Here is a 26,025-nt window from a genome sequence, read left to right as displayed (position 1 = left end):
TTTTAGGTACCTAATGATAGTATCTTTTGAGGTTCGTGGCATTCCACGATCGGATTTCAGGTACCCCGGTTCGTACCTTCTGGAGTTTGTAAACTCCGGGTCGTACTATGTGGATAATTCGGTAGGGTCCTTCCCAGTTGGTTCCTAACTTTCCAGCTCCCGGTTCCTTTGTTCCTTCGAACACTTTCCTAAGCACTAGGTCCCCTACGGCGAACTGTCGGGGCCTTACTTTGGAATTGTAGTGTCGTGCCATTGCTTGCTGATAATTTTGAATGCGAAGCAAGGCTTGGTCTCGTCTTTCCTCGATCAAGTCGAGGCTATCCATCAGGAGCTGGTTATTAGCTGCGGGATTTGAGGTGCAGAGCTCCCGTCTGAGGCTACCTGCGGTGGTTTCTGCTGGGACGACAGCCTCCATCCCATAAGCTAAGGAGAAGGGAGTTTCCTCTGTAGCTTTTCGTGGGGTGGTTCGGCAGGCCCATAGTACTTCGGGTAGTTTTTCCGACCAAAGCTCCTTTTGGGCTCCTAGGCGTTTCTTGAGGTTTGCTAAAACTGATTTGTTGGCAGCCTCCGCCTGTCCGTTCCCTTGAGGTCGCCGAGGTGATGAGAAGGTGAGGCGGATGTTCCATTTATCGCAGAAACTTTTGAAGTCGTGGGATATGAACTGTCCTCCATTGTCGGTTACGATTTCGTATGGGACGCCATGCCTGCATACGATGTTTTTCCAAACAAATCCTTCGACCTCGAATCTGTTTATTTGTTGGAAAGCTTCAGCTTCAATCCATTTCGTGAAGTAGTCGGTTAGGACCAGGAGGTTTAGTAACTTCTTTCCTTTCCCTGAAGGTACTAATGGACCTATAATGTCCATAGACCACCTCATGAATGGGTAGGGAGCTGATATGTTAGACAGCTTTTCCGCTGGTTGGTGTATGATCGGTGCATGCCTTTGGCATTTGTCGCACGATGAGGAGTAGACCTCACAATCTGCGATAATGGTAGGCCAGAAGTAGCCTTGTCTTTTTATTCGGATGGCTAAGGCTCTGCCTCCGGAATGGTTTCCACAGGAACCGTCGTGCATTTCCTTCATGAGTTTCATAGCTACTAGGCCGTGAACGCATTTTAGGTAAGGTCCGGAGACACTTCGTTTGTGGAGGGCTGACTCGATTATACAGTATCTTGCTGCTAAAGCTTTGAGTTTTCGAGCCTCCCACTTGTTGGGTGGAATTTTTCCCTCTAGGATGTAATCCATGATCGGTATTCTCCAGTCTTCTCTTCCTACAACTTTGTTGTGAAGAGAGGAGGGAGATTCCTGTTCGGGACCTGGTGCCGTGGTGCCCCCGGAGATATTCGTTGGAGTAGGTTCTGGGTTCTGAGGAATATCTCCAATTTCCTCGTTATCCCCTGTGGTTTGTGTAGCGTTCCTAGATGCGTTTTTAAGAGCGGTGCGGCTTCTTGTTTGGACTTTATAGACAAGTGGCTCCGAGGTCTGGATGGTGCCCCCGGAGGTACTCGTAGAGTTAGGCTCTAGGGAGTCTGAACTTCGGTGAGTACCTTCACTTTTGTCGTTGTTTTCCGGGTTCTGGGTTGCTTTCCTGGAGGTGTGCTTTCTAAAGCTGCGTGTTCTAGTTTTCGGGAACCAGAATGTCGTGAAAACTTGGGTAGCTACCGTCGGGAGGCTGTTATCCTCTATTTTTTCCTTTGGTTTGCTATCCATCTCAGCCTTGGTAGCTATGTCGATACTTGGCTTCTCGATTCCTTCCACGGGTATAATTCGTTTTACGAGAGGGTCGGATGTGGAAGCTAATGCGGCGAGCGCGTCTGCTGAGGAGTTCTCCCCTCGTGGGATCCTCGTTAGCTCGAACTTGTCAAACTGCTTTGTGAGGTTTAGGACGACCTCGAGGTATGCCCCCATTCTTTCGTCCCTTGTTTCGTATTCCCCGTGAAACTGGCTAGCTACCAGCTGCGAGTCGCTGTAGGCGTTTAGCTCCCGAATTCCGAGGCTCAGGGCGAGCTTTAATCCAGCGATTAGTGCTTCGTACTCGGCCTCGTTGTTGGAAGCGTTAAATCCAAGTCTATAGGATTGTTCGATGGTTTCTCCGGCTGAGGAGGTTAGTCTTAAACCGACACCGGAGCCTTGCCTTGACGAGGCTCCGTCCACGTATAGGCTCCATTTCGGAGCCTCTGTTTCCTGGTCTAGATGTCCGGATGCTAGCTCAATAACGAAATCGGCGAGGACCTGAGCTTTTGCTGCTGCTCGGGGTCTGTACTCGATGTCGTACTCGCTGAGCTCTATAGCCCATTTTGCTAATCGTCCGGATTGGCTAGGGCTATGCAGAATCGTCCGTAATGGTTGTGAGGTCATTACGATGATCGAGTGCGATTGGAAATAAGGTCGCAGCTTCCTGGCGGCTGTCACGACTGCTAGGGCTAGTTTTTCCATGGTGGGATATCTCGTCTCGGCGTCTATTAAGCTTTTGCTAGTATAATAGACAGGTCTCTGTTCGTTTTGTTCCTCTCGTACTAGCACTCCGCTGACTGCAGCTGCCGACACGGCGAGGTACAGGTACAGTGGTTCTCCTACTACAGGTTTGGATAGTATCGGAGGTTCCGAGAGGTAAGCCTTCAGCTGTCTGAAGGCTTCTTCGCACTTTTCATCCCATAAGAACTTCTTATTATTTTTCAGAAGTTTATAGAATGGAAGGCATTTATCGGTGGACCTGGAGATGAATCGATTTAGTGCTGCGATCCGTCCGGTCAATCTTTGTACCTCTCTGGTCGTTTTAGGTGATGGCATTTCTAGGAATGTCGCTATTTGTTTCGGGTTGGCTTCGATGCCTCTTTCGGTTACGAGGTAACCTAGGAATTCGCCGGAAGGTACTCCGAAGGTACACTTAGCTGGGTTTAGCTTCATGTCGTATTTGTTGAGGATTTCGAAACATTCTCTTAGATGGGAGATGTGGTCCTCCCCCTTTGAGGATTTGACTAACATGTCGTCGATGTAGACTTCCATGGTTTTTCCGAGTTGTCCAGCGAACATTTTATTTACTAACCTTTGATAGGTAGCTCCCGCGTTTTTCAAACCAAACGGCATGACCTTGTAACAATAGGTTCCTCGTTCAGTTATGAATGCGGTTTTCTCTTGATCCTCAGGATCCATCATAATCTGGTTATATCCTGAAAAGGCATCCATAAAGGACAAGAGCTGGTGTCCAGCCGTTGCTTCGACCAAACGATCGATATGAGGTAACGGGAAGCTGTCCTTAGGACAGGCTTTGTTTAAATCGGTGAAGTCTACACAGATTCTCCATTTCCCATTCTTCTTTTTTACTACCACTGGGTTAGCTAGCCAATCGGGGTATTGTACCTCTCGGATGGACCCGGCCTTTGTTAGTCGATCGACCTCGTCGTTGACAGCTTGGGCTTTTTCTAGACCTAGCTTACGACGTTTCTGTTTGATCGGTTTAAAAGTAGGGTCTACATTGAGCTTATGAGTGGTGACATTTGCATCTATGCCTTTCATGTCGCTGGTGGTCCATGCAAAAGTTTTGATATTCTGTTTTAGGAATTCGACGAGCTCCTTTTTGGTTTCGAGAGGTAGCTCGGATCCGATGCTCACCTGTTTCTCAGGGTTTGAGTCGTCGATGCTAACTTTTTCGGTGAGGTTCTTAGGGGGACCTCGGATATTTCGTTGCATTTCGCGACTCTCCTGGATCTGTAATTGCTATTGGGGGGGTTCTTTTATGATTTCGAATCCTCCCAGGTAACAGATCCTTGAAATCTTTTGGCTACCGTGTATGGTAGCTATTCCGTTGGTTGTTGGAAATTTCACGCATTGGTGATAAGTTGAAGCTACTGCTTTCATCTTATGAATCCAAGGCCTTCCGAAGATTGCGTGGAAAGGGGATGGTTTGTCGACAATTATGAAGTTGGTCATTTTCACAATTTCGTAGTCGTCTATTTCCATTCCCTTTAGTGCGTTGTAGAAAATAAGATCGACGGAGCTTCCGGTGTCGATCATGAGCTTAGGTACCTCGTACCCTGCTATATTTAATGTTATGACAAGGGCATCGTCGTGAGGTCTATCGAGGTCTAATGTCTCGCTCTCCCAGAAAGAGATCTTAGTGTTAGACTCAGGCTTGGTCGGTTTGGACTGAGTGTTTGACACAGCTTTCCGTACGTGACTTTTAATAGAGTTAACGGAGTCTTGACACACACCGGACCCTCCAAGGATGTAATCGACCCTTGAGCCAGGGCTCGATTGGGGAGGTGGTTTACTCAAGAGGGCCTCGATTTGTAGGCTTTTTCCTTGTGGAAACTTTCCAAGGATCATCTCGACTCTCTTTTTGGGAGCTGGGGGTGGTGAGTCTGTTTCTTTTTCAGGTGACCTCTCGCGTTTCGGAGAGCTATCTCTGGGACCTCTCTTCTGATAAGGTTGTGGCTTTTTGAGGTCCACATCTTTTATTTCTCCGGCTGCGAATTTAGCAGCCAGTTGTCGTTGGAGGTCCCAACATTCTTCGGTTGAATGTCCCTTTCGATCGTGGTAAGAGCAATGTTTGCTCTCGTCATAACCTTTGGACCAGGGGGCTTTAGCTGTCGCGGCGACAGGTTTTTCTTCCTTGTCTTCCTCGACTACGTAAGAATGTTCTCCCTGGGTCTGATTATTTCGGGAGCTACCTCTTTTGTGAGGTCCCTTTCCATCGGAGGCTTCGCCTTTCGGGTGACTCTGGGGTTTTCTGTGGAGCTTATCTAATGCTGCCATTTCCTCCTCCAAGGTAATGTATCTAGAGGCCTTATGGAGGGCGTCATCGATGGTTGGAGGGGGATTTAGCGTTAGCTCCGAGAAGAAACCTGATTTATACCAGAGACCTCTCCTAAGAGCCTCAATGGCTACCTGATCGTTGGGATTCGAGAGTTTAGTTCTTACTGCTCTGAACTTTTCGATGTAGACTCGCAGTGAGTCTTCCAGTCCTTGTCTGATCTTCCAGAGGTCAGCCTCAGACGCTTGTTTCAGGATGTGAGTTGAATATTGCTTCATAAAGGCGTTAGCCAATTGATCGAAACTGTCTATAGAGTTCGGCTCGAGGCTGGAGAACCATTCGAGGGCTGTTCCGATCAGGTTTTCGGCAAATGTTCTGCAATATCCTGCATCACACTCTTCCTTTGTGAAGTGAGCTTTAACGATAGCTAATCGGAAGGCTCTTAAATAGGCCTTTGGGTCTGCGTTCCCATCGTATTCAGGAATTTTAATTTTTCGAGTATCTCTTATGTAAGAGTTGGCAATTCTATCGGTGAACGGAGTTCCACGAGTCTCCTCAATTAAGCTCTCGATTTCGGGAGCTGAGCTCGTTACCTTGTGAACTTGAGCTCCCAATTTCTGGAGAGCTGCGTGGGTTCGCTCCATGTACCTGCGAATTGCGTCAGGTCCCTCGAAGGGAAGGACATTTGGGTCATTATCAGATACTCGGCGAGCAGGTTCCTGGTGAGACCGAGCTCGGTCGTCTTCCCAGCTAGCTGGCGAAATAGGTCGCATATTGGTCCTTAGGCTCCGAGCGAGGTTAGTGCGGAGAGCTGCAGGATCAGCATCCGTTCTTTGGTATTCGTCTGCGCTTGGGGTTGAAACCCTAGCTTGAAACACTGAAGCTGATGTTCTGGCCCCGGACGGTATGTTGGTTCCTGCTCCAGACCCGGAAGGAGGTGGCGGTGGAGGCAAACGGGTGCTCCCACCGGTGTTTCGATCAGGCATGGAGCTAGTTGTAGCTACATTGCTCCCCATGGTGCTGGTGATAGGAGGGGTAAACGCAGGAGCTGTCCTAGCGCGAGGCGTTCGGAAAGCAGGTTCCTGCCCTTCTGCACCTGGGCTATCAGGGGAGAAGTTCAGGCGCTCTCTAGGGAAGGAAGGGTCGGCTAACCGTTCATGGAAAGTGACTCCTCTTCCCTGGTGGACGGACGGTTGGGTCGTTGCGGATTGAGATCTGGTTATCTCTTCGAACTGTTGCTGCCGTTCGGCTAACTGTTGCACCGTTCGCTCGGTCTCTTGAGCTTTGTCCACTAACTGGAGCATCATCCGACGGATCTCAGAAAGCTGATCTTCCGTTTGGTTCGGAGCGGATTGATGCGATGGGTTATTGAGGGCTGAGGACCCAAAGTTGGTCCCTCCGGAGGCTCTCGGGTTATTTGCCCCCGGAGCAGTGCGGTTCGGTGAGCTATTGCTCTGGTTCGATTGATCGGGGTTAGATGGATTCGTTCCATCTAATGGATTCATCCTTTAAGCTTTAGAGAAAGGGATTCGATTATTTGTCCCCACAGACGGCGCCAATTGTGAGAGACAAGGTTTCACTTTTTAGATTTAGGTTAGGTCAAGAGAGATGAATGAGAATCGTGGGCTGAATCCCGTAAATAAACTTGAAGAATGAATATGATTTTATTGATGAGTTGAAAGATGATGAATACAAAGGAATGTATCTTGTGATGATCAAAGAATACGTAATGCTTTTAATCTAGTACAAAAGTTCATCCATGAAAAAAAAAAGATCCCTTGTCTTTTATCTTCTCCATCTTTATATAGTCTAGGTTTCGTTGGCAACCCTTCAACTGTTCTCCTAGATATTTGGCTTCAATTACGGAGCTCGCTTTAGGCTCCTCTTGACCGAGTCTCTTAAGGTGTTAGCTCACTTTCTGTCGTGACCTCTGCTATGATGTCTCCCAGGTCCAGTCGTCAGCTCGGCTTTCAGCTCCCTTTGTTATGATGGGCTTATCGCAACCCACATGCTAGCTCACGCTTATCGGTACCTCACCTGAGGGTCATATTCGGGTCCAACAATCGAGACTTATGTTTACTCGAATACATAAACTTAGTATATCTTTAATATCCAGGTGACCGCGTGGATATCTTTATTATTAGCCGTTTATGTAAAACTACAAACTTTATTGACTATAGAATTAGCCGGGTAAAACAGTTTGCATATAGCTAAATTCGATGTTGGTACACAGGGCTGACGATTTTGTTTTTGATAACCACAACTCAATTGGATAATATATAAGTTAGTAGGGTTATACTTTGACTTATACAAATATGTTTTATGTTAGCTGGTGTTTAATTTTGTTTACCGGATATTTAAAACATTGACGATGTGATATTCCAGATGTCATCGAGATTTATATTTACTCGAAAACATAAACTTAGTATATCTTTTCATATCCAGATGACCGTGTGTATATATGTATTATTAGCCGTTTATGAAAAACTAAAACTTTATTGACTATAGAAGTAGTCGGTGAAAACAGTTTGCATATAGCTAAATTTGATGTTGGTTACATGCAACTGAGTTTTGAGTGTATAATGAAATTAGCCTAAAGATTTGAATCACATAAAACACTCACAAAATTATCAATTTGCAGTTTTCTCTTATGGTTTCACTTTATTATATGTCTTCAAAATAACAGAACAAACCAAAAGAGAGAAAGAAAAACCAAAACCTAAAACCTCGAGAGTAAAATATAATAGAAATGACATTAACCCCGCCACACTCACATCTATCGCGATTCAGATCAGAAAATCTCTATTGGAATTGTGACGGCGAAGCTCACGGCGATAATTTGTTTGCCGCTAACCACACGGCGATGCATGTAGAACGTGCTAGACACTTACATCGTCAAATCCATGGATCTTTGTCTCGGCCCAACCTTTTCTGTTTGCGATTTACGGGTCATTCTTAAATCTGTCGCTGGGGTCTCGGTGGAGCAGGAGAGGAGGAGTAGGATGAATGTGATTGGGGCATTAATGAAGATCTATTTGAAATGTAGGTAATTTTTTTGCTTATAGAAAATATCTTCTAAATTTAAACATATGTCATGTATATATAATATAATAATAATAATAATAATAATAATAATAATATAATAATAATACTATATGTTGGTTTTCTATATCTAGTGAAAGGAATTGGCTTATGGTAAAACACTCCCCACAGATGCTTCTGACAACCATGTTTTCTATTGCTTTTCCATTTTTGCCAATTTTTCATTTATTGTCTATTTTTCTTACAAATCGCTCTATAATCTAACTCCAGATAAATAATATGTATCATGTAAAAAATATAAAACATAATAAAATTGGGTTTAACCATCAATATTGATATACTTTTATCTAAATATGGTCAATATATATTTTTCACAAACATAAATTTTGATTTTTTTACACTTTCATATTAAATAAATAATATTTTCTCCTTTTCTAATAATTGAAGTTTTAGAATTTGTTTTTGTTTTAATTTACTTGTTTTCAATTTTAATCTAATTTTTTTACATTTATGTTGTACGTCTTTATATTTTACAGTTTGTTCTTATTGTTTGAATTTTAGTTAGGTAGATGTCAATGATGTTTTTATCATGAAAATTTTAAATTTTAATGTTTTATTAATTTTTGTACATAAACCTAAACGACAAATATAAAATGAAACAAAAAATAATATTATTAATTTAATATAAAAATTATATTATATTATTAATGATTATTGAACTGATTTTATTTGTTTTAGTCATAGTGAAAAAATTAAATGTTTAATCACTTTTACAAGTAAAAAAAGATTAACTCTATTTATAAAGGAAAAATCGGGTTTCCATGAGTATGCAATAGATGAAAATAATATTTACTATTTTATAGTTGAAAACTAGAGATAACTTTTTTTTTTAAAGAAAATTGAAATGAATTAGAGAAAATATATACTTTTAAAAAATTACATAGAACCAACATTTACATGACGTGTTATTCACAAATTGTGCGATTAATTTTTGATTTTCGGACATTGATTAAGCATAATATAGTCGGACATTTTATAAACTCCATGGCGACTCCGAAGTTTGCATTCATAGTCTGGTTGGCAATGAAAAACAGATTATCTACAATGGACATGATTTCTAAATGGTGTCAGGGAGTAGACACTACATGTGTGCTCTGCAAAAATGAACCTGAAACTCGAGACCATCTATTCTTCAAATGTTCTTACTCTGTCCAGCTTTGGAGGTATCTTGTTAGTGGAATTCTCGGAAATTCTTATTCAGATGTTTGGTCTGAGATAGTACAGAAGATTTCTGGTGGAGCTCTAGATAAGAGGAGTTTATTTTGCCTAAGATATGCTTTTCATGCTGCTACTTATGCTATCTGGACAGAAAGAAACAGAGTGAAGCATGGGGAGAACTTAATGTCTATGGCTTTACTGACAAAACTCACTGAAAAAGGGATCAGAAATAAACCTAGCCTGGTTAGGATGAAAGGTGGTAAGGGCATGGAGAATGCTCTTCAATATTGGTTTCAAACAAGGGTGTAGTAGCGGTCATTTTTGTCTGAGTTTTGATGTAGTTTGAATTTTGTGATTTGAGATTAACTCTGGTTCCACTTGTTGTAACACTTGTTGTAAAAAGGTTTTTTTGAATAAATTTAAAATTCATTGAAAAAAAAAATAGTCAAATCATTTTTATTAATTAATTTAAAATTCTAATTGATTATATTTCCATATATTTTAATTGTAAAATTTTCATAAATTTTTTTTTTTTTTGAAACACAGCTTACTTTCATTCAAACTCAATTGTTTTGGTTACAATAACAAGTGGGAATGTACCATCCTCTTTGATTAAAAAGATAAACTACAATGCCAAAAGCAGATAAAATAGATAGTTCATCATCAGAAGATGACAGCGAATTCAAGACCAAGCTTAAATGCGTCGATAAGGCTTTCACAACACAGTTGGATAGCTGAGAGATAGTCACATGAAAAGGTGACGTTAGCACCCAATCCGCACCTCGGAGTATCGACGAGACGAAGTCCGCTGCATCTTCAGGCCCCGAACGGACCGCTCCACAAGATAGCAAGTCGGTTATAGATATGGATGGAGACTTCCATTTAATGTTTGGAAGGGAAACACTTTTTAACAAAGAGGTATTGGATAGCACGGTTCGCTTCTTCACGAGGACTGATGCAAGTGGTGGTGAAGGCGATCCCAGTGAGCCCACCGGTAAATGATTAGAGAGTAAACTCTTCGCACAAGAGAAATAGGGCGTTGTATGTAAATCTGCTTCGGTAAAAACTCCATTGAACCCATCGGAAGTCTTCAGGCAATTAATCAAAGAGATTAAAAACCCCCACAAGACTGTGGGCTGTGAAAGCAATGGACTAGACCATTTATAATTAAAAGCAATTAGGCTAACCAAGCCCAAATTCAATATCTGAAGGCCCAGCTTAAGAAAAGTAGAATCGTGACCTTGTTGGAAGAGTGAGGCGGAGGAAGCACGGTGACTGGCGACGGAGTTGGGAGGGATACGGGTCACCGGCACAGCCGAGAGGGTCGCACCAGATGGAGGCACACCCTGATGATGAAAGATCTTTCTATTTCTTGCCGGTGCTCTTGAAGCTTGGAGGGGCGGATGTGAGGAGTCTGATTTCAACCCGAGAGCAGCTACCAGAAAGGAGGCTGAGCGGAAAGGTATCGTCGGAACGGAGATGGAGGGGGAGTTATGAAGCGAGCTCAACCTTATGCATTGTTTAGTTTTAAGATCTGGTCGCCAAGAGAAAGGTGGAACCCCACCAATACAATACATCAGATCGCCGAAGGTTATGGAAGAGTGGAGTGCTTGTGGAAGAACAGCAGCAGCAGTATCATCGGTGGAGAAGGTCTCTTCGATTTCCCGGGAGTGACCGGCGACGGTGGTAAGGGAGATGAGGGACGGCGAGCCCATGACTCTAAACTGGAACAATTTCGGATCTAGAAACCGCGTTTTATGTGGAATCCCACTAACAACGGTCAAGACATCAGAAGTTGTTGTCTGAGAATGAGCTTGCGAAGAGATGGAAGGTGAACGTCGGTGAGGATCTTCTAGCCGCAGTGACATCGAGAGGGAGAGGATGAAATACACGGATCTGCGGTTTGAGCTTACAGATATGAGACCACGATGAGGCGGACTGTAAAGGGTGAGACGGCGGGTAAAGGATCTACATAGATTCACAGAACGGGAGTCCCCGTAGAACAACGGCGTCGAAGAAACCTTCGGCCTAGAGGAGACCATCGGAGCCCCGATGGATAAATAAAGTGACCTTGAGCAGCAAAGAACACGAGAGCTGGAGCGAAAGGAGAGTAGAGAGATACAGGTCGATGATGACGTCGCCACGAGTAGCCAGCGCCGACGGGAAAACGCATCGCCAGCGCCGGAGAACATTGATTTATGGAGTACCTCGAGCCCCGTGTCTGGGAGCATTTTTTATCAACAACAAAAGATTATTTTTCATAAAATATTTTATTTCTACAATTTCAGAGATTAAATATATTTGTAAATTAATATCCATAAATTTTTTTAAAAAAAATTCCACTAATATCTATATTTATTTTGGTATGTATGATCATATTCAATTAAAATAATTACACTTTAAAAGTTCATATACAAACCTATATTTTTTGAAGAAATAAACAGAGGTGGTAGAAACGCCGTTAATAGTAAAAACATGGATAAACTAGAGCAATTTTTACTAAAAAAAAAATAGAGTATAAAAATTAGTGGTAAGTTAGAGATGCTTACATGATACAAAGGCAAATCATCGATACCACATAACATAGTCATCTCAGGGGCTGAAAATGTGCACGTCCACATAATTGTTTTCATATCGGCAGCTTTCAATTTCTCTCGAGTGCAAATTTCCTCTTGAACCACGAGGGTTCTCTTCTCCGGGAAAAGAAGGCTCAACCATGGCTCTAGCCTAGAAATGAATAGATTGCATTGGGTACCTCCTAGCTCTATTTCAAGGTTAGCATTAATAGGCAGAACCGGCTGAAAAAAGAAGTAGCCATCAAGATGATATGTAACATCATAAACTTACGTGGTTTTAAAAGTTTATAATTCAAACTTATATTGCCAACTTTACTTAACACAGTAACTCTTCTACAGAAATTTATATGACACAAGAATAAGGTGCCCTTTCTTTATGTATATAGGAAGAGATTTTCAGGTATATTAATTGGATTAACCAATATTTTGGAGATCGAGATAAATTAAGCAATGTTCATGCAAGACCTTAAAGAGCCAATGATCTCATAGGCGAATTAAAGAATAAAACTACAAAGGGAAATCTAAGTATCAGAGATTACTTATCTAAATTGAAATTGCAATCTGCACATTATATTAAAAACTATAACGTTAGTGGTTCCAAACCTGAAAAGGGATCTCGATAAAAGACACCACATCAACTTTAATAATCTCTAATATAGAGGATTCAGCTTCCCTAAAGAGCTGCAAAGGAGCAAGGAAGCATATCATCAGTGAAACAATAGTAAATAATTTGTGTCGAATATCTAAAAAAACCTTCCGCAACACCATCATACATGAATCTCATTGAGTTCCATAAGACGTGTAATATCCCCTGAATCTTCAACAGACTTCGATTTAATGCTCCTCAAGATAATTGCCGTGACGTTATTCACAGCAAACAGATCATGTTTTCGATTCACACATCTGACATCTAGTTTGGGTAAGCTGAAGGAAACCTGTTAATATGGCTAAACTGTCAGTATAACACCCAGTGAAAGAGAATGAACAGTAATCATAGATTGTATTTATCTCCAGCAAACAACTGAAAACGAAGCGTTGACTAAAGGTTGATAAGACTCAAGAATTACTACTCTCACATATCTAAGCACACAATCAGCTAACCCATTTCTTACTAAGCATCCTGACCTTTTCAGAAAAATACATAGAATATTTTGCAAGTGCTGACAGCTGATACTCTTTATGAGGTTTTTTCGTAGATGGGGAAGTAGCTGATGATCGTTTGCTTTGGGAAAAGAAATCATTGTCCAGTTTCATAGTTACATCTCCAGATACAATTTCCATGGTTCGTATAACCACAATACCTACTGCCCTATATCCAGGAGAAGCAACAACAAAAAAAAATGCCGCCTGTGAGCAATCAACTAACTGAATAGAAGATTTGTCTTTAATTTGTAACATATAGGCACATCCATGATATAGGTCACAGAGGACTCTAGACAGTGCAAGTTTTTTTTTTTTTTTTGACAGTGCAAGCTTCCAAACATGATATACGAAACTAATCCATTAAGAAGGATTTATTTCATGTTAGGATTAGATGCAAATGACAGTACCTGTCATATCCAAGTTGGAAACAGAGAGTGAGTTTGTCACAAGATAAAGCACCAGAGGATCTCATCACAACATCAAGATCATATATCATAACTTTAATACATAGCTCTCCAGAAAGAAAACCAACACCAAATTTAATTTCACCAGCGGACGATGACTCAAAGGCACCCTGTAAAACGCTCAAACCAGCAGCAAATCAAGTTCTGATAATATACCTTTTCATCAAAAAAATAATATCAAAATAGCAAAGAATTATTGTCCCAGTAGAAATGCAAACAATTTTAAAAAAACGATGTAACAAGATTTTTTAATAAGTTATTAGCATTTTACTGTAGATAGTGTACAAAAAGGACAAACGACTTGCCACTAAAAGCTTTGTACAATCTTTTCTCCATTGACGACTAAGCAGTAAGAAGTTTGTAGAATGTGCTCACCGTTTCAGACATCACCACGACATCCCGCAGGCATTTCCTACTGCTAACACGGAACCTAACAGACATTCCAAGCACTAGACTGAGCATCCATGTAAACAACCTGGAACAAAGGCTGGAATAAAATTTAAAATATAAGCTACCATCGTACTACTAGATCAAGTATATTACATAAAGAAGAAAGAAAAGTGCAGTATATAACATATAATTAAAGTAAACACACGTAATCATCAATTTCGACAAGAAGCAATAGGAAGAAAAACTCTTGAATCAAAACTGTGGATCCATGTTGTTTGTTTCAGAGACAAAGTCTCCCACATTGAAAAGTAAAAACAAATCTTAAGTAATACTCCCTCTGTTACAAAATAAAGTATATTCTAAAATTTCAGTTTTATTAAGAAAACACGTAAAATTTTGACAATAAATGCATTGTTTTTCCATGTTTAGTTATTTTCTATGATTTTTAACCAATCAAAGTTCAGTATTAATTTAATGTCTTTGAAATTTACAATTTGTCACTATTATATACATTGAAAAGGTAAAATATGGATTTTTTAGAAACAAATTTTTTTCTAAAACATAGATCATTCTGAAACGGAGGGAATATATTAGATATATATATATATATATATATATCACTCCAGTTATCTTGAGGTTAAAACTCATCTAATTTAACATATGTCTATGTAGTCAAATATGATCTATTTCGAGATTGATTCTCAAAGAGCCATCGTCTCGAAGAATCTATCAGAGATAAAGTTTCAATATACAAGATAAAGATGGATAAGTCAATTCAGTTATCACCGATCTAGTGTAACATAATGAACTGATTTGGACTTGATTCATAGTAGAGCTAGGATTAACCCCATAGTTCAAGCTAGAACAGAATTTTTATTTAAAAACAAGAATCAAAGAGGGCTCACCTGAAGATCATCCACAAAGTGATGGAAGCAATTAGAAATCCAAAGTATAACGTCGCAGATGAAGCCGCCATTTCCACCCAACAGATAACTTACTCTGCCGGATAACTGCGATTCTCAGATTAGTCTCGCCACCGCAATCAATATTTCAAGTTGACAAGCTGCCTCCATAGAGAAAGATCCGATCGGCAAGGTTTGAAGGGGCTCTTTAGTCAACCATATTCATTGCCCATCCCCATAGCACGTTTAGTCAAACAATATGATCATCCCTATACATTATTGAAACGTGAATTTTTAAAAATTATCTTTTCATGTGTAGCTGTGACAAAAATAATACTCACTCTGTTTCTGAATAAGTGTCACTTTGACACTTTTCACACAGACTAAGAAAATAACAGAAATATACGTAAGTTGTTATTAATTACATCTTTCTGATCAATAGTATTTGAGATAAATAAAATTATTTATAAAATCAATGCAGTTTGCAATTAATTTTCAGCTGAAAGTAAATATAATTTACATTGGAATTGTAAAGTGACACTTTTTGTGTAACAAGAAAAAAAATTAGAATAACACTTATTATGAGAAAAACGTCAATAAAACCTCAAACTTAACAAAATAAGCTAAAAAAAGCTTCAACTCTTAAGTAAACCAAAATATTCCCAAACTTTAAAAAAAAATCCAAATAATCATAAACTTATGTTTGACTCTGTCGTTTTAAGCATCCACAAGTCAACTGTTAACTCTTTATAAACTTCCGTTAATTAATAAACGATGAGTTTTACTCTATCATGAAAAGAAAAAAAAAATCGTCGTCTTCTCTTTTTCTCCATCGATAACAATCCTTAATTCCCAATATCATTCACCTAAATCCATAGATTACTACACAGGAAACAAACTTAACTCTTGACTATTTGAAGAAAACAGATGGAGAGGCCGAAGAAGCTTGATCATAAACGTCGTAAGAAGAAAGCTACATCGAGTGACAATTGAAGAGGAGCACGATGCAGGGAAAGGTCGTGAGCTTGAACGAATCACCGCAGAGGAGAGACGCAACGAACCTCGACCTGACACTGAGAGAGACTGTCATGATGAGGATGTTGACCGATATGATGGAGAAGGAGATGGTGGTGATAACGAAGAGGAGCACGATGCAGGGAAAGGTCGTGAGCTTGAACGAATCACCGCAGAGGAGAGACGCAACGAACCTCGACCTGACACTGAGAGAGACTGTCATGATGAGGATGTTGACCGAGATGATGGAGAAGGAGATGGTGGTGATAACGAAGAGGATGAGGTTGAAGAAAATCAAGTAGAAGAGAATGGAGAAAATGGATTAGACGTGGAAGAAGAGAACTGTGAGGACTTATCACAACATTTTGGAGATGTCGCAAGAGAAGAAGAAAATGTAAGTGATGGAGAGAGTGGTGATGATATTTGGGATGATGAGAAGATACCGGATCCATTATCTTCCGACGAAGACGAAGAAGAGGTAGAAAGAAGAGAGTTGCTTTCCAATAGTGTTGACAGTGAAGAGCTTTTGGCATTGGGGAAGACATTTGCTTGTGCAGCAGATTTCAAGTTGGCGATGTTACGGTACTCTCTGAAGACCCGTTACGACATTAAAATGTACAAGTCTACATCAAGGAAGATGGGTGCGAGATGCTCTGATGTTGAGTCGAATTGCCCTTGGAGGATTTACTGTTCTTACGAACCAAGGAGGCACAAGATGCAAGTGAAAGTGTATATCAATGAGCATAATTGCATGAGATCAGGCTACTCGAAGATGCTTAAGGTATCGTCAATTGCTTGGCTGTTTGCGGAGAGGTTAAGGATCAACAGGAAGTTTACGAAAAAGGAGATGGCTGAAGAGGTCAAGAGAGAGTACAATTTAATTGTCACAGTCTCACAGAGGAACAATGTGCAAAAGCGAAGTCTAAGCTATTCCGACTGAGAAAAACAAGCCATGAAGTGCATTTCTCACGTATGAGATTATGAAGCCGAGATAAAAAAGTCCAATCAGTATACATCAATGGTTATTGAGACTATTCCCGGTGCTACTCCAGGAAGCAAGCAAAGGTTTGACAGGTTATATGTTTGTTTCACATCTCAAAGAGAATCTTGGATAGAATCATGTCGACCTATCATTGGGCTAGATGGTGCATTCTTGAAGTGGGATATTAAAGGGCATCTACTAGCTGCTGTAGGAAGAGATGGAGACAACAGGATTGTGCCAATTGCTTGGGCTGTTGTTGAGATTGAAAATAATGTGAACTGGGAATGGTTTGTGAAGCTTTTGAAATCGGATTTAGGACTGCAAGAAGGAGCAACAACAACAATAATATCCGACAAGCAGAAGGTTTGTGGTGTGCTAATTTCTGTTTTTTTTTGTGTTGTGCTTATTTGATTGTGTTTTCTTATCAACAGGGACTTGTGAATGCTGTCAAGAATGAGCTTCCAGAAGCTGAACACCGAATGTGTTCAAGACATATCCTTGCAAACTGGAAAAGAGACAATAAAGATCCTGAATTAGAGAGATTATTTTGGAAGATAGCAGGAAGCTACACTCTAGGGGATTATCAAGAGCATATGGACACACTAAAAAAATATTGCTCAGGTGCCTTTAACTCCCTTCAGAAAACAAACCCCAATACATGGTCAAGAGCTTTTTTTAGGTTAGGATCAGATTGCAATGACAACCTTAACAACCTTAGTGAGTCATTCAACAAGACAATTAGAGAAGCTAGAAAAAAGCCATTGTTGGAAATGTTAGAGGATATAAGAAGGCAATGCATGGTTCGTAATGCCAAAAGAGCTATCATTGCTTCACATAGTAAGACTAAGTTCACAAAGAAAGTTCATTTGGAGGTTGAAAAGACTAAGGAAAAAGCAAAGGATTGCATCAGATATATGGCATGTGGGAATGTTCATGAAATTGATGATGGAGGTGTCGCCTATAGTGTTGATATGGATTTGAAAACATGCGGGTGTCTCAAGTGGCAGCTCAGAAGAATTCCATGTATTCATGCTTCATGTGTAATAACTGCAAAGAAACTAAAGATGGAAGATTTTGTGTCCAAGTACTACACAAGTGACATGTGGAGAGTGACATACTCGCGTGGTATCAGGCCGGTGTAGGGAATGAAATTGTGGCCTATGATGAATAGGCTACCAGTGTTGCCACCACCCTATAGACTAGGTAATCGTGGTAGACCAAACAACTATGATAGAAAAAAAGGAGCTAATGAATCTTCTAGTTCCTCAACAAAACTGGGACGAGAAAAGCGTATGATGACTTGTTCTAATTGCCTAGACACTGGTCACAACAAAACTACATGTTCTAATCCGACAGCTAAAAGAGAACCAAAAAGGCCAAGGGGTCGGCCAAGACTTCAAGATGTGGTATGTTTTCTTTTTGTTAATCACTTGTTTAGTCGAGAACATGTTGTATATGTCGCTTACACTTGCGTTTTTTGTAGGGGGAATCAACACTAGGTTTTTCACAAGAACAATCTCAAGCTTAATCAATTCTTCTTTTTTATTATGTAATGGTTCAGACCATCTCTTTTGTTATGTTACGACTAAAACCATCTCTTTTCTTATGTTATGGCTGAAACCATCTCTTGTGTTATGTAATGACTAAAACAATCTTCTTTATTATGTAATGACTCAAAACTCTCATCTCCTCTCATTTTGTTAACAGCACATCATGGATAACACGTCTTTCTTGTTACACGCCTTTTACGTCTGTTACGTTTCTTTGCCATCTCCTCTCTTGTGACCCAAACGGTTCCAACTATCTCTTTTATTATTTTGTTTAACAACATATCTTCTTAATCATCATGAACAACACATGTTCTTAAACATCAAAGCAACACAATTTCTTAAACATTATGGCAACAAATTGTTTCAAAGAAGTCTAAAACAATAACTTCTCATCTAAGAACTTCTCAGACCAAATTTTCTTAACATATCATCATTTATATCGGTTTTGGTCAGAGAAACTTTGCCCCTATCTCTCTTACTCACATACCTGAAGAACGCTCGACCAGGATTTTCTTGCGTCCTAGACGTGTACATTTCACAAGCTCATGACATACACACTTGCTTGGAAATCCACGAGCTTCTGAGTTGATCCCATGGTGAAGAGGAATTTTTTTTTTCTGGGAACTAAGGATTTGCAGAGTCGATGAAGAAGAAGAAAAGACACGAGTTTATGTTTTTAATTATAGAGTAAAACACATCGTTTCACTATTTAACAGAAGTTTAAGCAAAATTAACGGTTGACTTCGGGATGTTTAAAAAAGGCTTAGTCAACATAAGTTTAGGATTATTTTAGGAAAATTTTGAAAGTTTGAGAATTTTTTGGCTTACCCAAAAGTTGAGGCTTTTTATAGCTTATTTTGGTTAGTTCGGGATTTAAATGACGTTTTTCCCCTTATTATGAAACAGAGAGAGTATTTAATTTGACTAGCATATATCTTCAGCTATAACTTTATTTATTGAGAATTCGGCCAAAAAAACCTTAACTTTGCATGAATTGGCAAAAGAAATATAAACTTTTGGGCTGACCAAAAAAAACACCAAACTTTCATTGACTTTAGAATTAATTAACAATGTTTTCGCTGACTTGCCAATTTAGCACGCCGTCAACAAATTTAACAGAAATATTTGACGTCATTTATTGTTGGCGTTAAGTGAAACGACGTCGTTTTCAAATGATGTAAAACGACGTCGTTTTACATGATTTGAAATTAAAATTATGTAGACCCCTGGATTCGAACCCAGGATGGTTGGTCAAATGGCAAGGTATTTTACCACTGGGCTACTGGCACTTTCAATGTACTTACTAACATGTTTACTTTTATTTGGTACATATTAAATATAAAAAATTCTCAAAAAACTTAATAATATATTTAAAATTCAAAAAAAAAATTAAAAAATAAAGAAGATTTTTATAAAATTAATTTAGAAATTAAAATTAAAAATAAAAACTCTTCCAAAATTTTCTAAAAACTTAAAAAGATCTTTAAAATTCCAAAAAATTGAAAAAAATAAAGAATTTTTTTATAAAAATAATTTTGAAATTAAAATAGAATTTTTTATAAAATTAATTTGAAATTAAAATATAAACTAAAATTTTATTTTTTCTTTTCAAAAAAACACAAACTTTTCACGAATTGAAAAGAAAAAATAAAATTTTATTTTCTATTTTAATTTCAAAATTAATTTTATAAAAAAATCTTTATTTTTTCAATTTTTTGGAATTTTAAAGATCTTTTAAGTTTTTAGAAAATTTTGGAAGAGTTTTTATTTTTTAAAAAGAAAAATAAAATTTTATTTTTAATTTTAATTTCTAAATTAATTTATAAAAACTTCTTTATTTTTTTAATTTTTTGGAATTTTAAAGATCTTATTAAGTTTTTAGAGAATTTTTTATATTTAATATGTACCAAATAAAAGTAAACATGTTAGTAAGTACATTGAAAGTGTCAGTAGCCTAGTGGTAAAATACCTTGCCATTTGACCAACCAACCTGGATTCGAATCTAGGGGTCTGTCGTTTCACTTAACGCCAACAATAAACGATGTCAAATATTTCTGTTAAATTTGTTGACGGCTGCTAAATTGACAAGTCAGCGAAAACATTGTTAATTAATTTTAAAGTCAATGAAAGTTTGGTGTTTTTTTGGTCAGCCCAAAAGTTTATGTTTCTTTTGGCAATTCGTGCAAAGTTGAGGTTTTTTTTGGCCAAATTCTCTTTATTTATTGCATCTGAGAACTTTCAACAATTGATTGACTTTTCTTACAAGTTTGGAGACTTTCTGGTTTGGTGATGGCGGTGAAGTGACCCGCTTTTTGCTTTTCGATTGGCTGTGGAGATGGCTGTATAGGCGAGCTCTCGGTGTATCTCTCAGGTGATAATCTCGGATCTCTATGATCTTCATTTCTCAAGATCTTAATTGACGGTGATGGTAACAAGCTCGATAAGTTCATTGGGGGTTAACTAATGTGGAACTGTCTTGAAAGTTCCAGCATCCGAGGAAACGAGGTGAATCTCACCTTTCTGAAGTAACGCTAAAGGTTGAGAACGATGTTTGATTGTTACGAGCTAGCGGAACACGCTGGAGGTGATGGATCGAGCGAAATTAGTTGAGGACCGGAAAATTGGTTTTTTTTTGTTTGAGTCGGTTGTAATGGACAAAACTTAAATTCATCACCCCTCTTAAAACTAATTAAATTGCCATCTAGATAAATAATAAAATATATTAAATTTTATTTAAAAAATTTAAAATAGTTGAAAAAAAGAATAATGTCTAACAAAACTCTAAATTCTAAACTCTAAACCCTAAATCTAAATCTAACCCCTGAATACTAAACTCAAACCCTATACCTTAAACCCAAATAGTAAACCCTAAACCCAAACCTTTTACGATAAACTCAAATCCTAAACCCTAAACCCAAACTGTAAACCCAAATCCTAGACCCTAAACTCAAACCTTAAACTCTAAACTCAAATCCAAATCATAGACCCTAAACCAAACTGTAAATCTTAAACCCAAATTCAAACATTTTGGGTTTAGGGCTTAGGGTTTGGGTTTAGGGTCTACGATTCAGGTTTAAGATAAAGGTTTGGGTTTAGGGTTTATGGTTTAGGGTATAAGGTTTGAGTTTATGATCTAGAGTTTGAGTTTAGGATTTAGGGTTTAGAGTTTGGGTTTATGATTTATAGTTTAGAGTTTGGGTTTAGGATTTAGGGTTTAGAGTTTAGGTTTAGGATTTAGGGTTTAGAGTTTGGGTTTTGAATTTAGGGTTTAGAATTTAAGATTTAGGTTTTTGTTAGTGACATCATTTTTTTAATTGTTTTTGATTTTAAAAAAAAAAAATTAATTTTTTTATTAATAATATAGCTAGCACTTTAATTGGTTACAAGATGGGTGGTGAATTTATAAGATGGGTAGTGAATTTAAAGGTTCACCTGAACCTAAGTTTTGTCCCTTTGTAATCGAGCCTTTATTCCCGTTTCGGGTTGATTTATAAAATTAATTTTTTAAAAAAATTTAGTGTTCGGTATAGATTTGTCATTTCTTATAAACAAATGTACTAAGTATATGAATTGGTTTGTCTCTTGCTGTTTGTATTCTTATATTTTACAAAATTTATACTTGTTCTCTAATTTAGTTTGCATAGTATTTGGACACCATCAGCTATATGGGTGTTTAAGCCTCTTTGATTGGCTGATTGAAACACTTCCAAAAAAATTGGATCGAATAATTTTAAGTGAATTAAGACATTTTCACCAAAAAATTTAATGTCCCTGGGATCCACTACATTGAATCCTCAAGTTTCCAACTAACATACAACAAATAATGTCAGCATATTAACAACACTCACCGGTCTTCATCCTCTCTATATTTCTTTCGTCATTACAAAATAACCAATACAGTTTTTGGATTGGAAGAAAGAAGATAAAATGGAGGAAGAACAAATAAGAGTCGTAAAGATAATAGTTATTGGAGTAATATTATGGGGTGTGAGCTTTATTCTCACCAGAAGAATCTTCTCAAGCTACTCCTTCGACTTCAGCAACCGTCTTCTCTCAACTGTTCACGCGACAGTCGCTGTCACTTTAGCAACATTCTCTGTTCAAGATTGGTCTTGCCCTGTTTGTCCTCGTGCTTCTAAGCCGTCTCCCCAACAGGTTTCTTAACTACATTATATGTTCTTAATTATTTTAAAACTATTATAGTAACTCGTTTTGCACGTGTAACACAAACTGAGAGATGAAATACAAGCAGATGGATACAATGGCGTTTTCATTGTCGTACATGATATACGATCTCATATGTTGTCAGTTCGATCAAGTGATCAGCATGGACAATGCGGTTCATCATTTTGTCAGCATTCTTGGTTTTGTTGCTGGATTTGCCTACCAAAAGGTATCATTGCTCCTTTTTATCTTCTTTTTATTGTTATCTACCAGATACTATATGAGATTTAGATTACTAATTTTAGTATAAAATTAATTTGGAAGTCTGGATCTGAGATCATCGCTACACTGTGGATAGCAGAGATATCGAGTCCTTTTTACCATTTAAGGGAGATTCTTAAAGAGATTGGATACAGAGACACCAGCGTCAATCTGGCAGCCGATGTGAGTATTTGCTACACTTTTAATTTTGTGTTCTTACAATTTCTAAACAATAATTTATTTATTTTTTGAAAAAATGTTAAATTAATTCAAACAAAAAATACTGTTTACAACCAAGGTTTCTTGTTTTAAGCTCAAAAGAAATTGAAACTTTGCTTTACATTAGAAAATAGGATCATCTAAAGGAGAACCAAGTTTCCATGGCTCCCTGATAAGCTGAGTTTGTTGGGGAAAGCGGACACGAGGCGCATCGGAATGTAGCAATCGTGTTTCCCCTGACCTTGTGAGAATCTGAGAGAAAAATACTTCGACGATAGCAGGATATAATATAAGCAATAACTAAATGAGACAAACACTTTTTACGTGGAAAACCTCCTCGATGTGAGAAGGAAAAACCACGGGACCGTAGTCTACTCAACAATCCACTATATAAATGTATGTGAGTACAACCACGTCCTTCCTGTTCAACAACCTGAACAGAACAGAGACTCAAGCTACAAAGAGTCATCTCCAACACAAGAACAACAACAACAAGAGAGCAACACAAAGCTTCAAAACCAGCAGAAACCAAACGACCTCAGCTCACAAGGATTCTGGCAACCAGAGACTAATCCCACCGTACAAATCCAAGATACACCAGTAAACAACACCTCTGCCAAATTTCAGCTCAATCCGAGAAGATCTCACCGTCGGATATACCAAACACTCAAGACAGCACTGCTGAAGAACTGTGACGACCAGCTTCACTAAAACCCAGACAACAGAAGATCCAACCGTTGAAATCTAAATCCCTTCGGTGAACCTTTAACTTACTGACTGAAGAAGCTTCCCAAAAAATATCAGCCCGATCAGGATCTGTTTGACCCTCCAAATCTGTATTGACAAACCCAGACGAAATTCTGCCTCCTTCCCTCTTTTCTCTCTTTTGTCTTTTGATTCTTGTAAGTCTCTACATAAAAAAATAGGTCAAGAGACTATATATATGTGTCTCACTAACCCTAAGAACCTCCAAGGCCCAATACTAATCTCATGGACTAATACCAATTGCCCAACTTCCAAGTTTGGTTATCACCAACCAAACCCAATGGGTTTCCTCCATCTAGAAGGAACCCAACAGAGTTGTGGCTATGTCTGATGCTTTAGATACGATTTCGAATTTGTTTGTCGATGATTTTTGTAAGCCCTGACGCAGCCTTTGGGTCCTCTCCAAACCTCTTACAATTCCGTTCTGCCCAAACTGCACATAGAGTGGCTTGGAAAGCATATCGAAACAAGAACAGCTCCAGTTTGCTTCACCTTTTAGTGAGAAGGGGTATAATGTCATCCCACACATTGGTATAATCCATCCTCAAAAGCTTTCTGGTGAGGATCGTCCGCACCCCCCGAGTATTTACACTGAAAAAACAGATGGTTTCTTGTCTCAGGACAGTCCTTGCACAGCGGACACATAACCGCAATGCCACCATTCCATAGCGATATGCGATCTCCAGTAGGCAGTCTATCCAGGATTGCGACCCATGTGTGGAAGGAGAACCTTGGAGTGCTGTAGCGAAACCACACACCTTCGAACCAGTCAACCCGTGCCTGCATCCCTCGCAAGAGCTTCCAAGTTTCTTTGGTAGTAAAGCTCAGTTTATAATCATCACCACACTTCCATAGTCTGATATCCTCTTCACTCTGCAACCCTCTGTGTTTAACCTTCAAAATCTCCAGCTCGATGAGATTAAAAACCTCCACTCGGTGTCTTCTTCTCTTGTGCTTTGGATTACTGTAGCAACTGTATCATGGAGTCGAATACCCATATTCATAGGTCCACCAGCTCATGTTTTATCCATTAGACATCCTAGTTCTGACCAGTCATCAAACCAGAAAGACGTTGACATGCCATTCTTAACTTTCATCTTCGAAAATACAGCAGCAACTTCTCTGTACTTGAATAGCTTCTTCCACATCCACGAGCCAAGAGAACTACTATCTTTTACTGTCCAGAAAGATCCCTTGCGGATTAGATAACGTCTCACCCATTTCACCCAAAGAGAATTTTTTGAAGATAGGATACGCCATACCAACTTCAGACAAGAGACCTGGTTTGCTTCCTCAAGAGACCGTAGTCCCAAGCCTCCTTCTTCTTTTGGCCTACAGTAATCCTTCCAACTAACTTTTGCTTTATTTGTATTCATATCAGCTCCCGACCACAGAAACGCTGCGCAGAGACTGTCAATCTCTTGAATACACTTTCTTGGCAATTTAAATGCTGATATCCAAAAGTTTGTGAGACTGTGAATAACAGATCCAATCAGCTGCAGTCTACCGGCAAAAGACAAAAATCTGGCTGTCCAGGAACCAATACGAGCTCTGATCTTCTCAATCAAATGAGCATAATTTCTTACAGTCATTTGTTTAGTTAACAGCGGCAACCCGAGGTATATCACTGGTAAGTCACCATGGGCGAAAGCAAAAGTGTCAAGGAGCTCTTGCTTCTCAGTATCTTGTACACCAGCGAGAAAGATTGTTGTCTTTTCCACGCTGATATGTAAACCCGACATCTCAACAAAATGGTTGAAAATATTTATAATACCTTCAATGGATTGGCGCTTCCCATCTGCAAAGCTGAGATGTGTAAGCTTAAGTCCTTGGCAGTAAGGATGGTATCCAAATCTCTTTTCTGCAGCACCTTTGTTAAGCATTTTCGACAACACTTGCATACAAATAACAAACAGGTATGGTGACAAAGAACAACCTTGTCTGATTCCCCTTTTGCTATTAAAATATCCGGCAAGCTCTCCATTGACTTGCACCGTGAAAGAGGCCAAAGAAACACATTTTTCAACCCATAAAATAAACTTTTTCGGAATACCCAGCGCTGCAAGAGTGGATAGCAGAAATGACCACTGTACTGTGTCAAAAGCCTTTGATATGTCAATCTGAATAGCACTTATGGCCGAGACAGTGCTTTATGGTAACTCTTGACTAGTTCTGAAGCAAGTAGTACATTTCCATGAGGAGGCGATCCTTTACAAAAGCTGATTGGTTTGGCTCAATGAACTTAGGAAGGACCAGTTTCAGTCTGTTCGCCATGAGCTTTGAAATGATCTTATATAGAACATTTACAAAACAAGAAATTGGCCTGTAGTCTTTCATCGTTTAGATTCCTCCTTCTTTGGTATGAGAGCCCAAAAAGTTGAGTTCACTCTTTTTGGTAGAAACCCAGTATCCAAAAAGCTTTAACAGCCACACACAAAGTCTCTTACCAACTATATGCCATGCAGCCTTAAAGAATTCACATGTATATCCATCAGGTCCTGGTGCTTGTTTCCGGCATGGAAAATATAGGCCTTTCGGATCTAAACCATAAATTATTATAAGACAAAATTCTAAACGACCT

The 26,025-nt window shown here is 39.0% G+C and overlaps 3 protein-coding genes and 1 pseudogene across 4 annotated transcripts; 2 read left to right on the top strand and 2 right to left on the bottom strand.

The window, feature by feature from the left end:
- The window catches only part of LOC125596652, a 36,757-nt pseudogene extending 21,765 nt beyond the window's left edge, over positions 1-14,992 (bottom strand).
- Positions 14,993-16,521: 1,529 nt separating this feature from the next.
- LOC125596650 lies at positions 16,522-17,627 on the top strand. Its single transcript, XM_048771740.1, has 2 exons — positions 16,522-16,848; positions 16,917-17,627. The coding sequence occupies exons 1-2, from the start codon at positions 16,522-16,524 to the stop codon at positions 17,625-17,627; spliced, it is 1,038 nt and encodes a 345-aa protein (XP_048627697.1).
- Positions 17,628-21,882: 4,255 nt separating this feature from the next.
- LOC125596653 (TLC domain-containing protein 5-like) lies at positions 21,883-25,440 on the top strand. 2 transcript variants are annotated; one of them, XM_048771746.1, is made up of 4 exons: positions 21,883-22,190; positions 22,288-22,428; positions 22,524-22,643; positions 22,807-25,440. In XM_048771746.1, the coding sequence occupies exons 1-4, from the start codon at positions 21,963-21,965 to the stop codon at positions 22,858-22,860; spliced, it is 543 nt and encodes a 180-aa protein (XP_048627703.1). In that variant the 5' UTR covers positions 21,883-21,962; the 3' UTR covers positions 22,861-25,440. The 2 variants fall into 2 exon arrangements, with proteins under 2 accessions (XP_048627703.1, XP_048627702.1); XM_048771745.1 differs by having other exon boundaries at positions 21,884-22,190; positions 22,524-25,440.
- LOC125596654 lies at positions 23,961-25,327 on the bottom strand. Its single transcript, XM_048771747.1, has 2 exons — positions 24,495-25,327; positions 23,961-24,417 (listed from the first exon to the last, which is right to left on the bottom strand). Exons 1-2 carry the CDS (start codon positions 25,325-25,327, stop codon positions 23,961-23,963), a joined length of 1,290 nt encoding a protein of 429 aa, XP_048627704.1.
- Positions 25,441-26,025: the final 585 nt, after the last annotated feature.

The sequence above is a fragment of the Brassica napus genome, unplaced genomic scaffold (assembly GCF_020379485.1).
Source record: "Brassica napus cultivar Da-Ae unplaced genomic scaffold, Da-Ae ScsIHWf_1257;HRSCAF=1793, whole genome shotgun sequence".
NCBI classification, from domain to species: Eukaryota; Viridiplantae; Streptophyta; class Magnoliopsida; order Brassicales; family Brassicaceae; genus Brassica; species Brassica napus.
Note: the sequence above shows the minus strand (reverse complement) of the source record. Positions and strands in the feature narration are given on the sequence as shown.

What these genes read in the sequence shown, in the direction of transcription:
- LOC125596650 (XM_048771740.1), top strand. Translation starts at nt 16,522, where the DNA reads ATGGTTATTGAGACTATTCCCGGTGCTACTCCAGGAAGCAAGCAAAGG. An exon ending in TAATATCCGACAAGCAGAAG is followed by an intron (nt 16,849 to 16,916) that starts GTTTGTGGTGTG and finishes TCTTATCAACAG; the next exon opens with GGACTTGTGAATGCTGTCAA.
- LOC125596654 (XM_048771747.1), bottom strand. Translation starts at nt 25,327, where the DNA reads ATGCTTAACAAAGGTGCTGCAGAAAAGAGATTTGGATACCATCCTTAC. An exon ending in TCTTTCTGGTTTGATGACTG is followed by an intron (nt 24,418 to 24,494) that starts GTCAGAACTAGG and finishes TCCATGATACAG; the next exon opens with TTGCTACAGTAATCCAAAGC.
- LOC125596653 (XM_048771745.1), top strand. Translation starts at nt 21,963, where the DNA reads ATGGAGGAAGAACAAATAAGAGTCGTAAAGATAATAGTTATTGGAGTA. An exon ending in CTAAGCCGTCTCCCCAACAG is followed by an intron (nt 22,191 to 22,287) that starts GTTTCTTAACTA and finishes AAATACAAGCAG; the next exon opens with ATGGATACAATGGCGTTTTC. An exon ending in CTGGATTTGCCTACCAAAAG is followed by an intron (nt 22,429 to 22,523) that starts GTATCATTGCTC and finishes TTAATTTGGAAG; the next exon opens with TCTGGATCTGAGATCATCGC.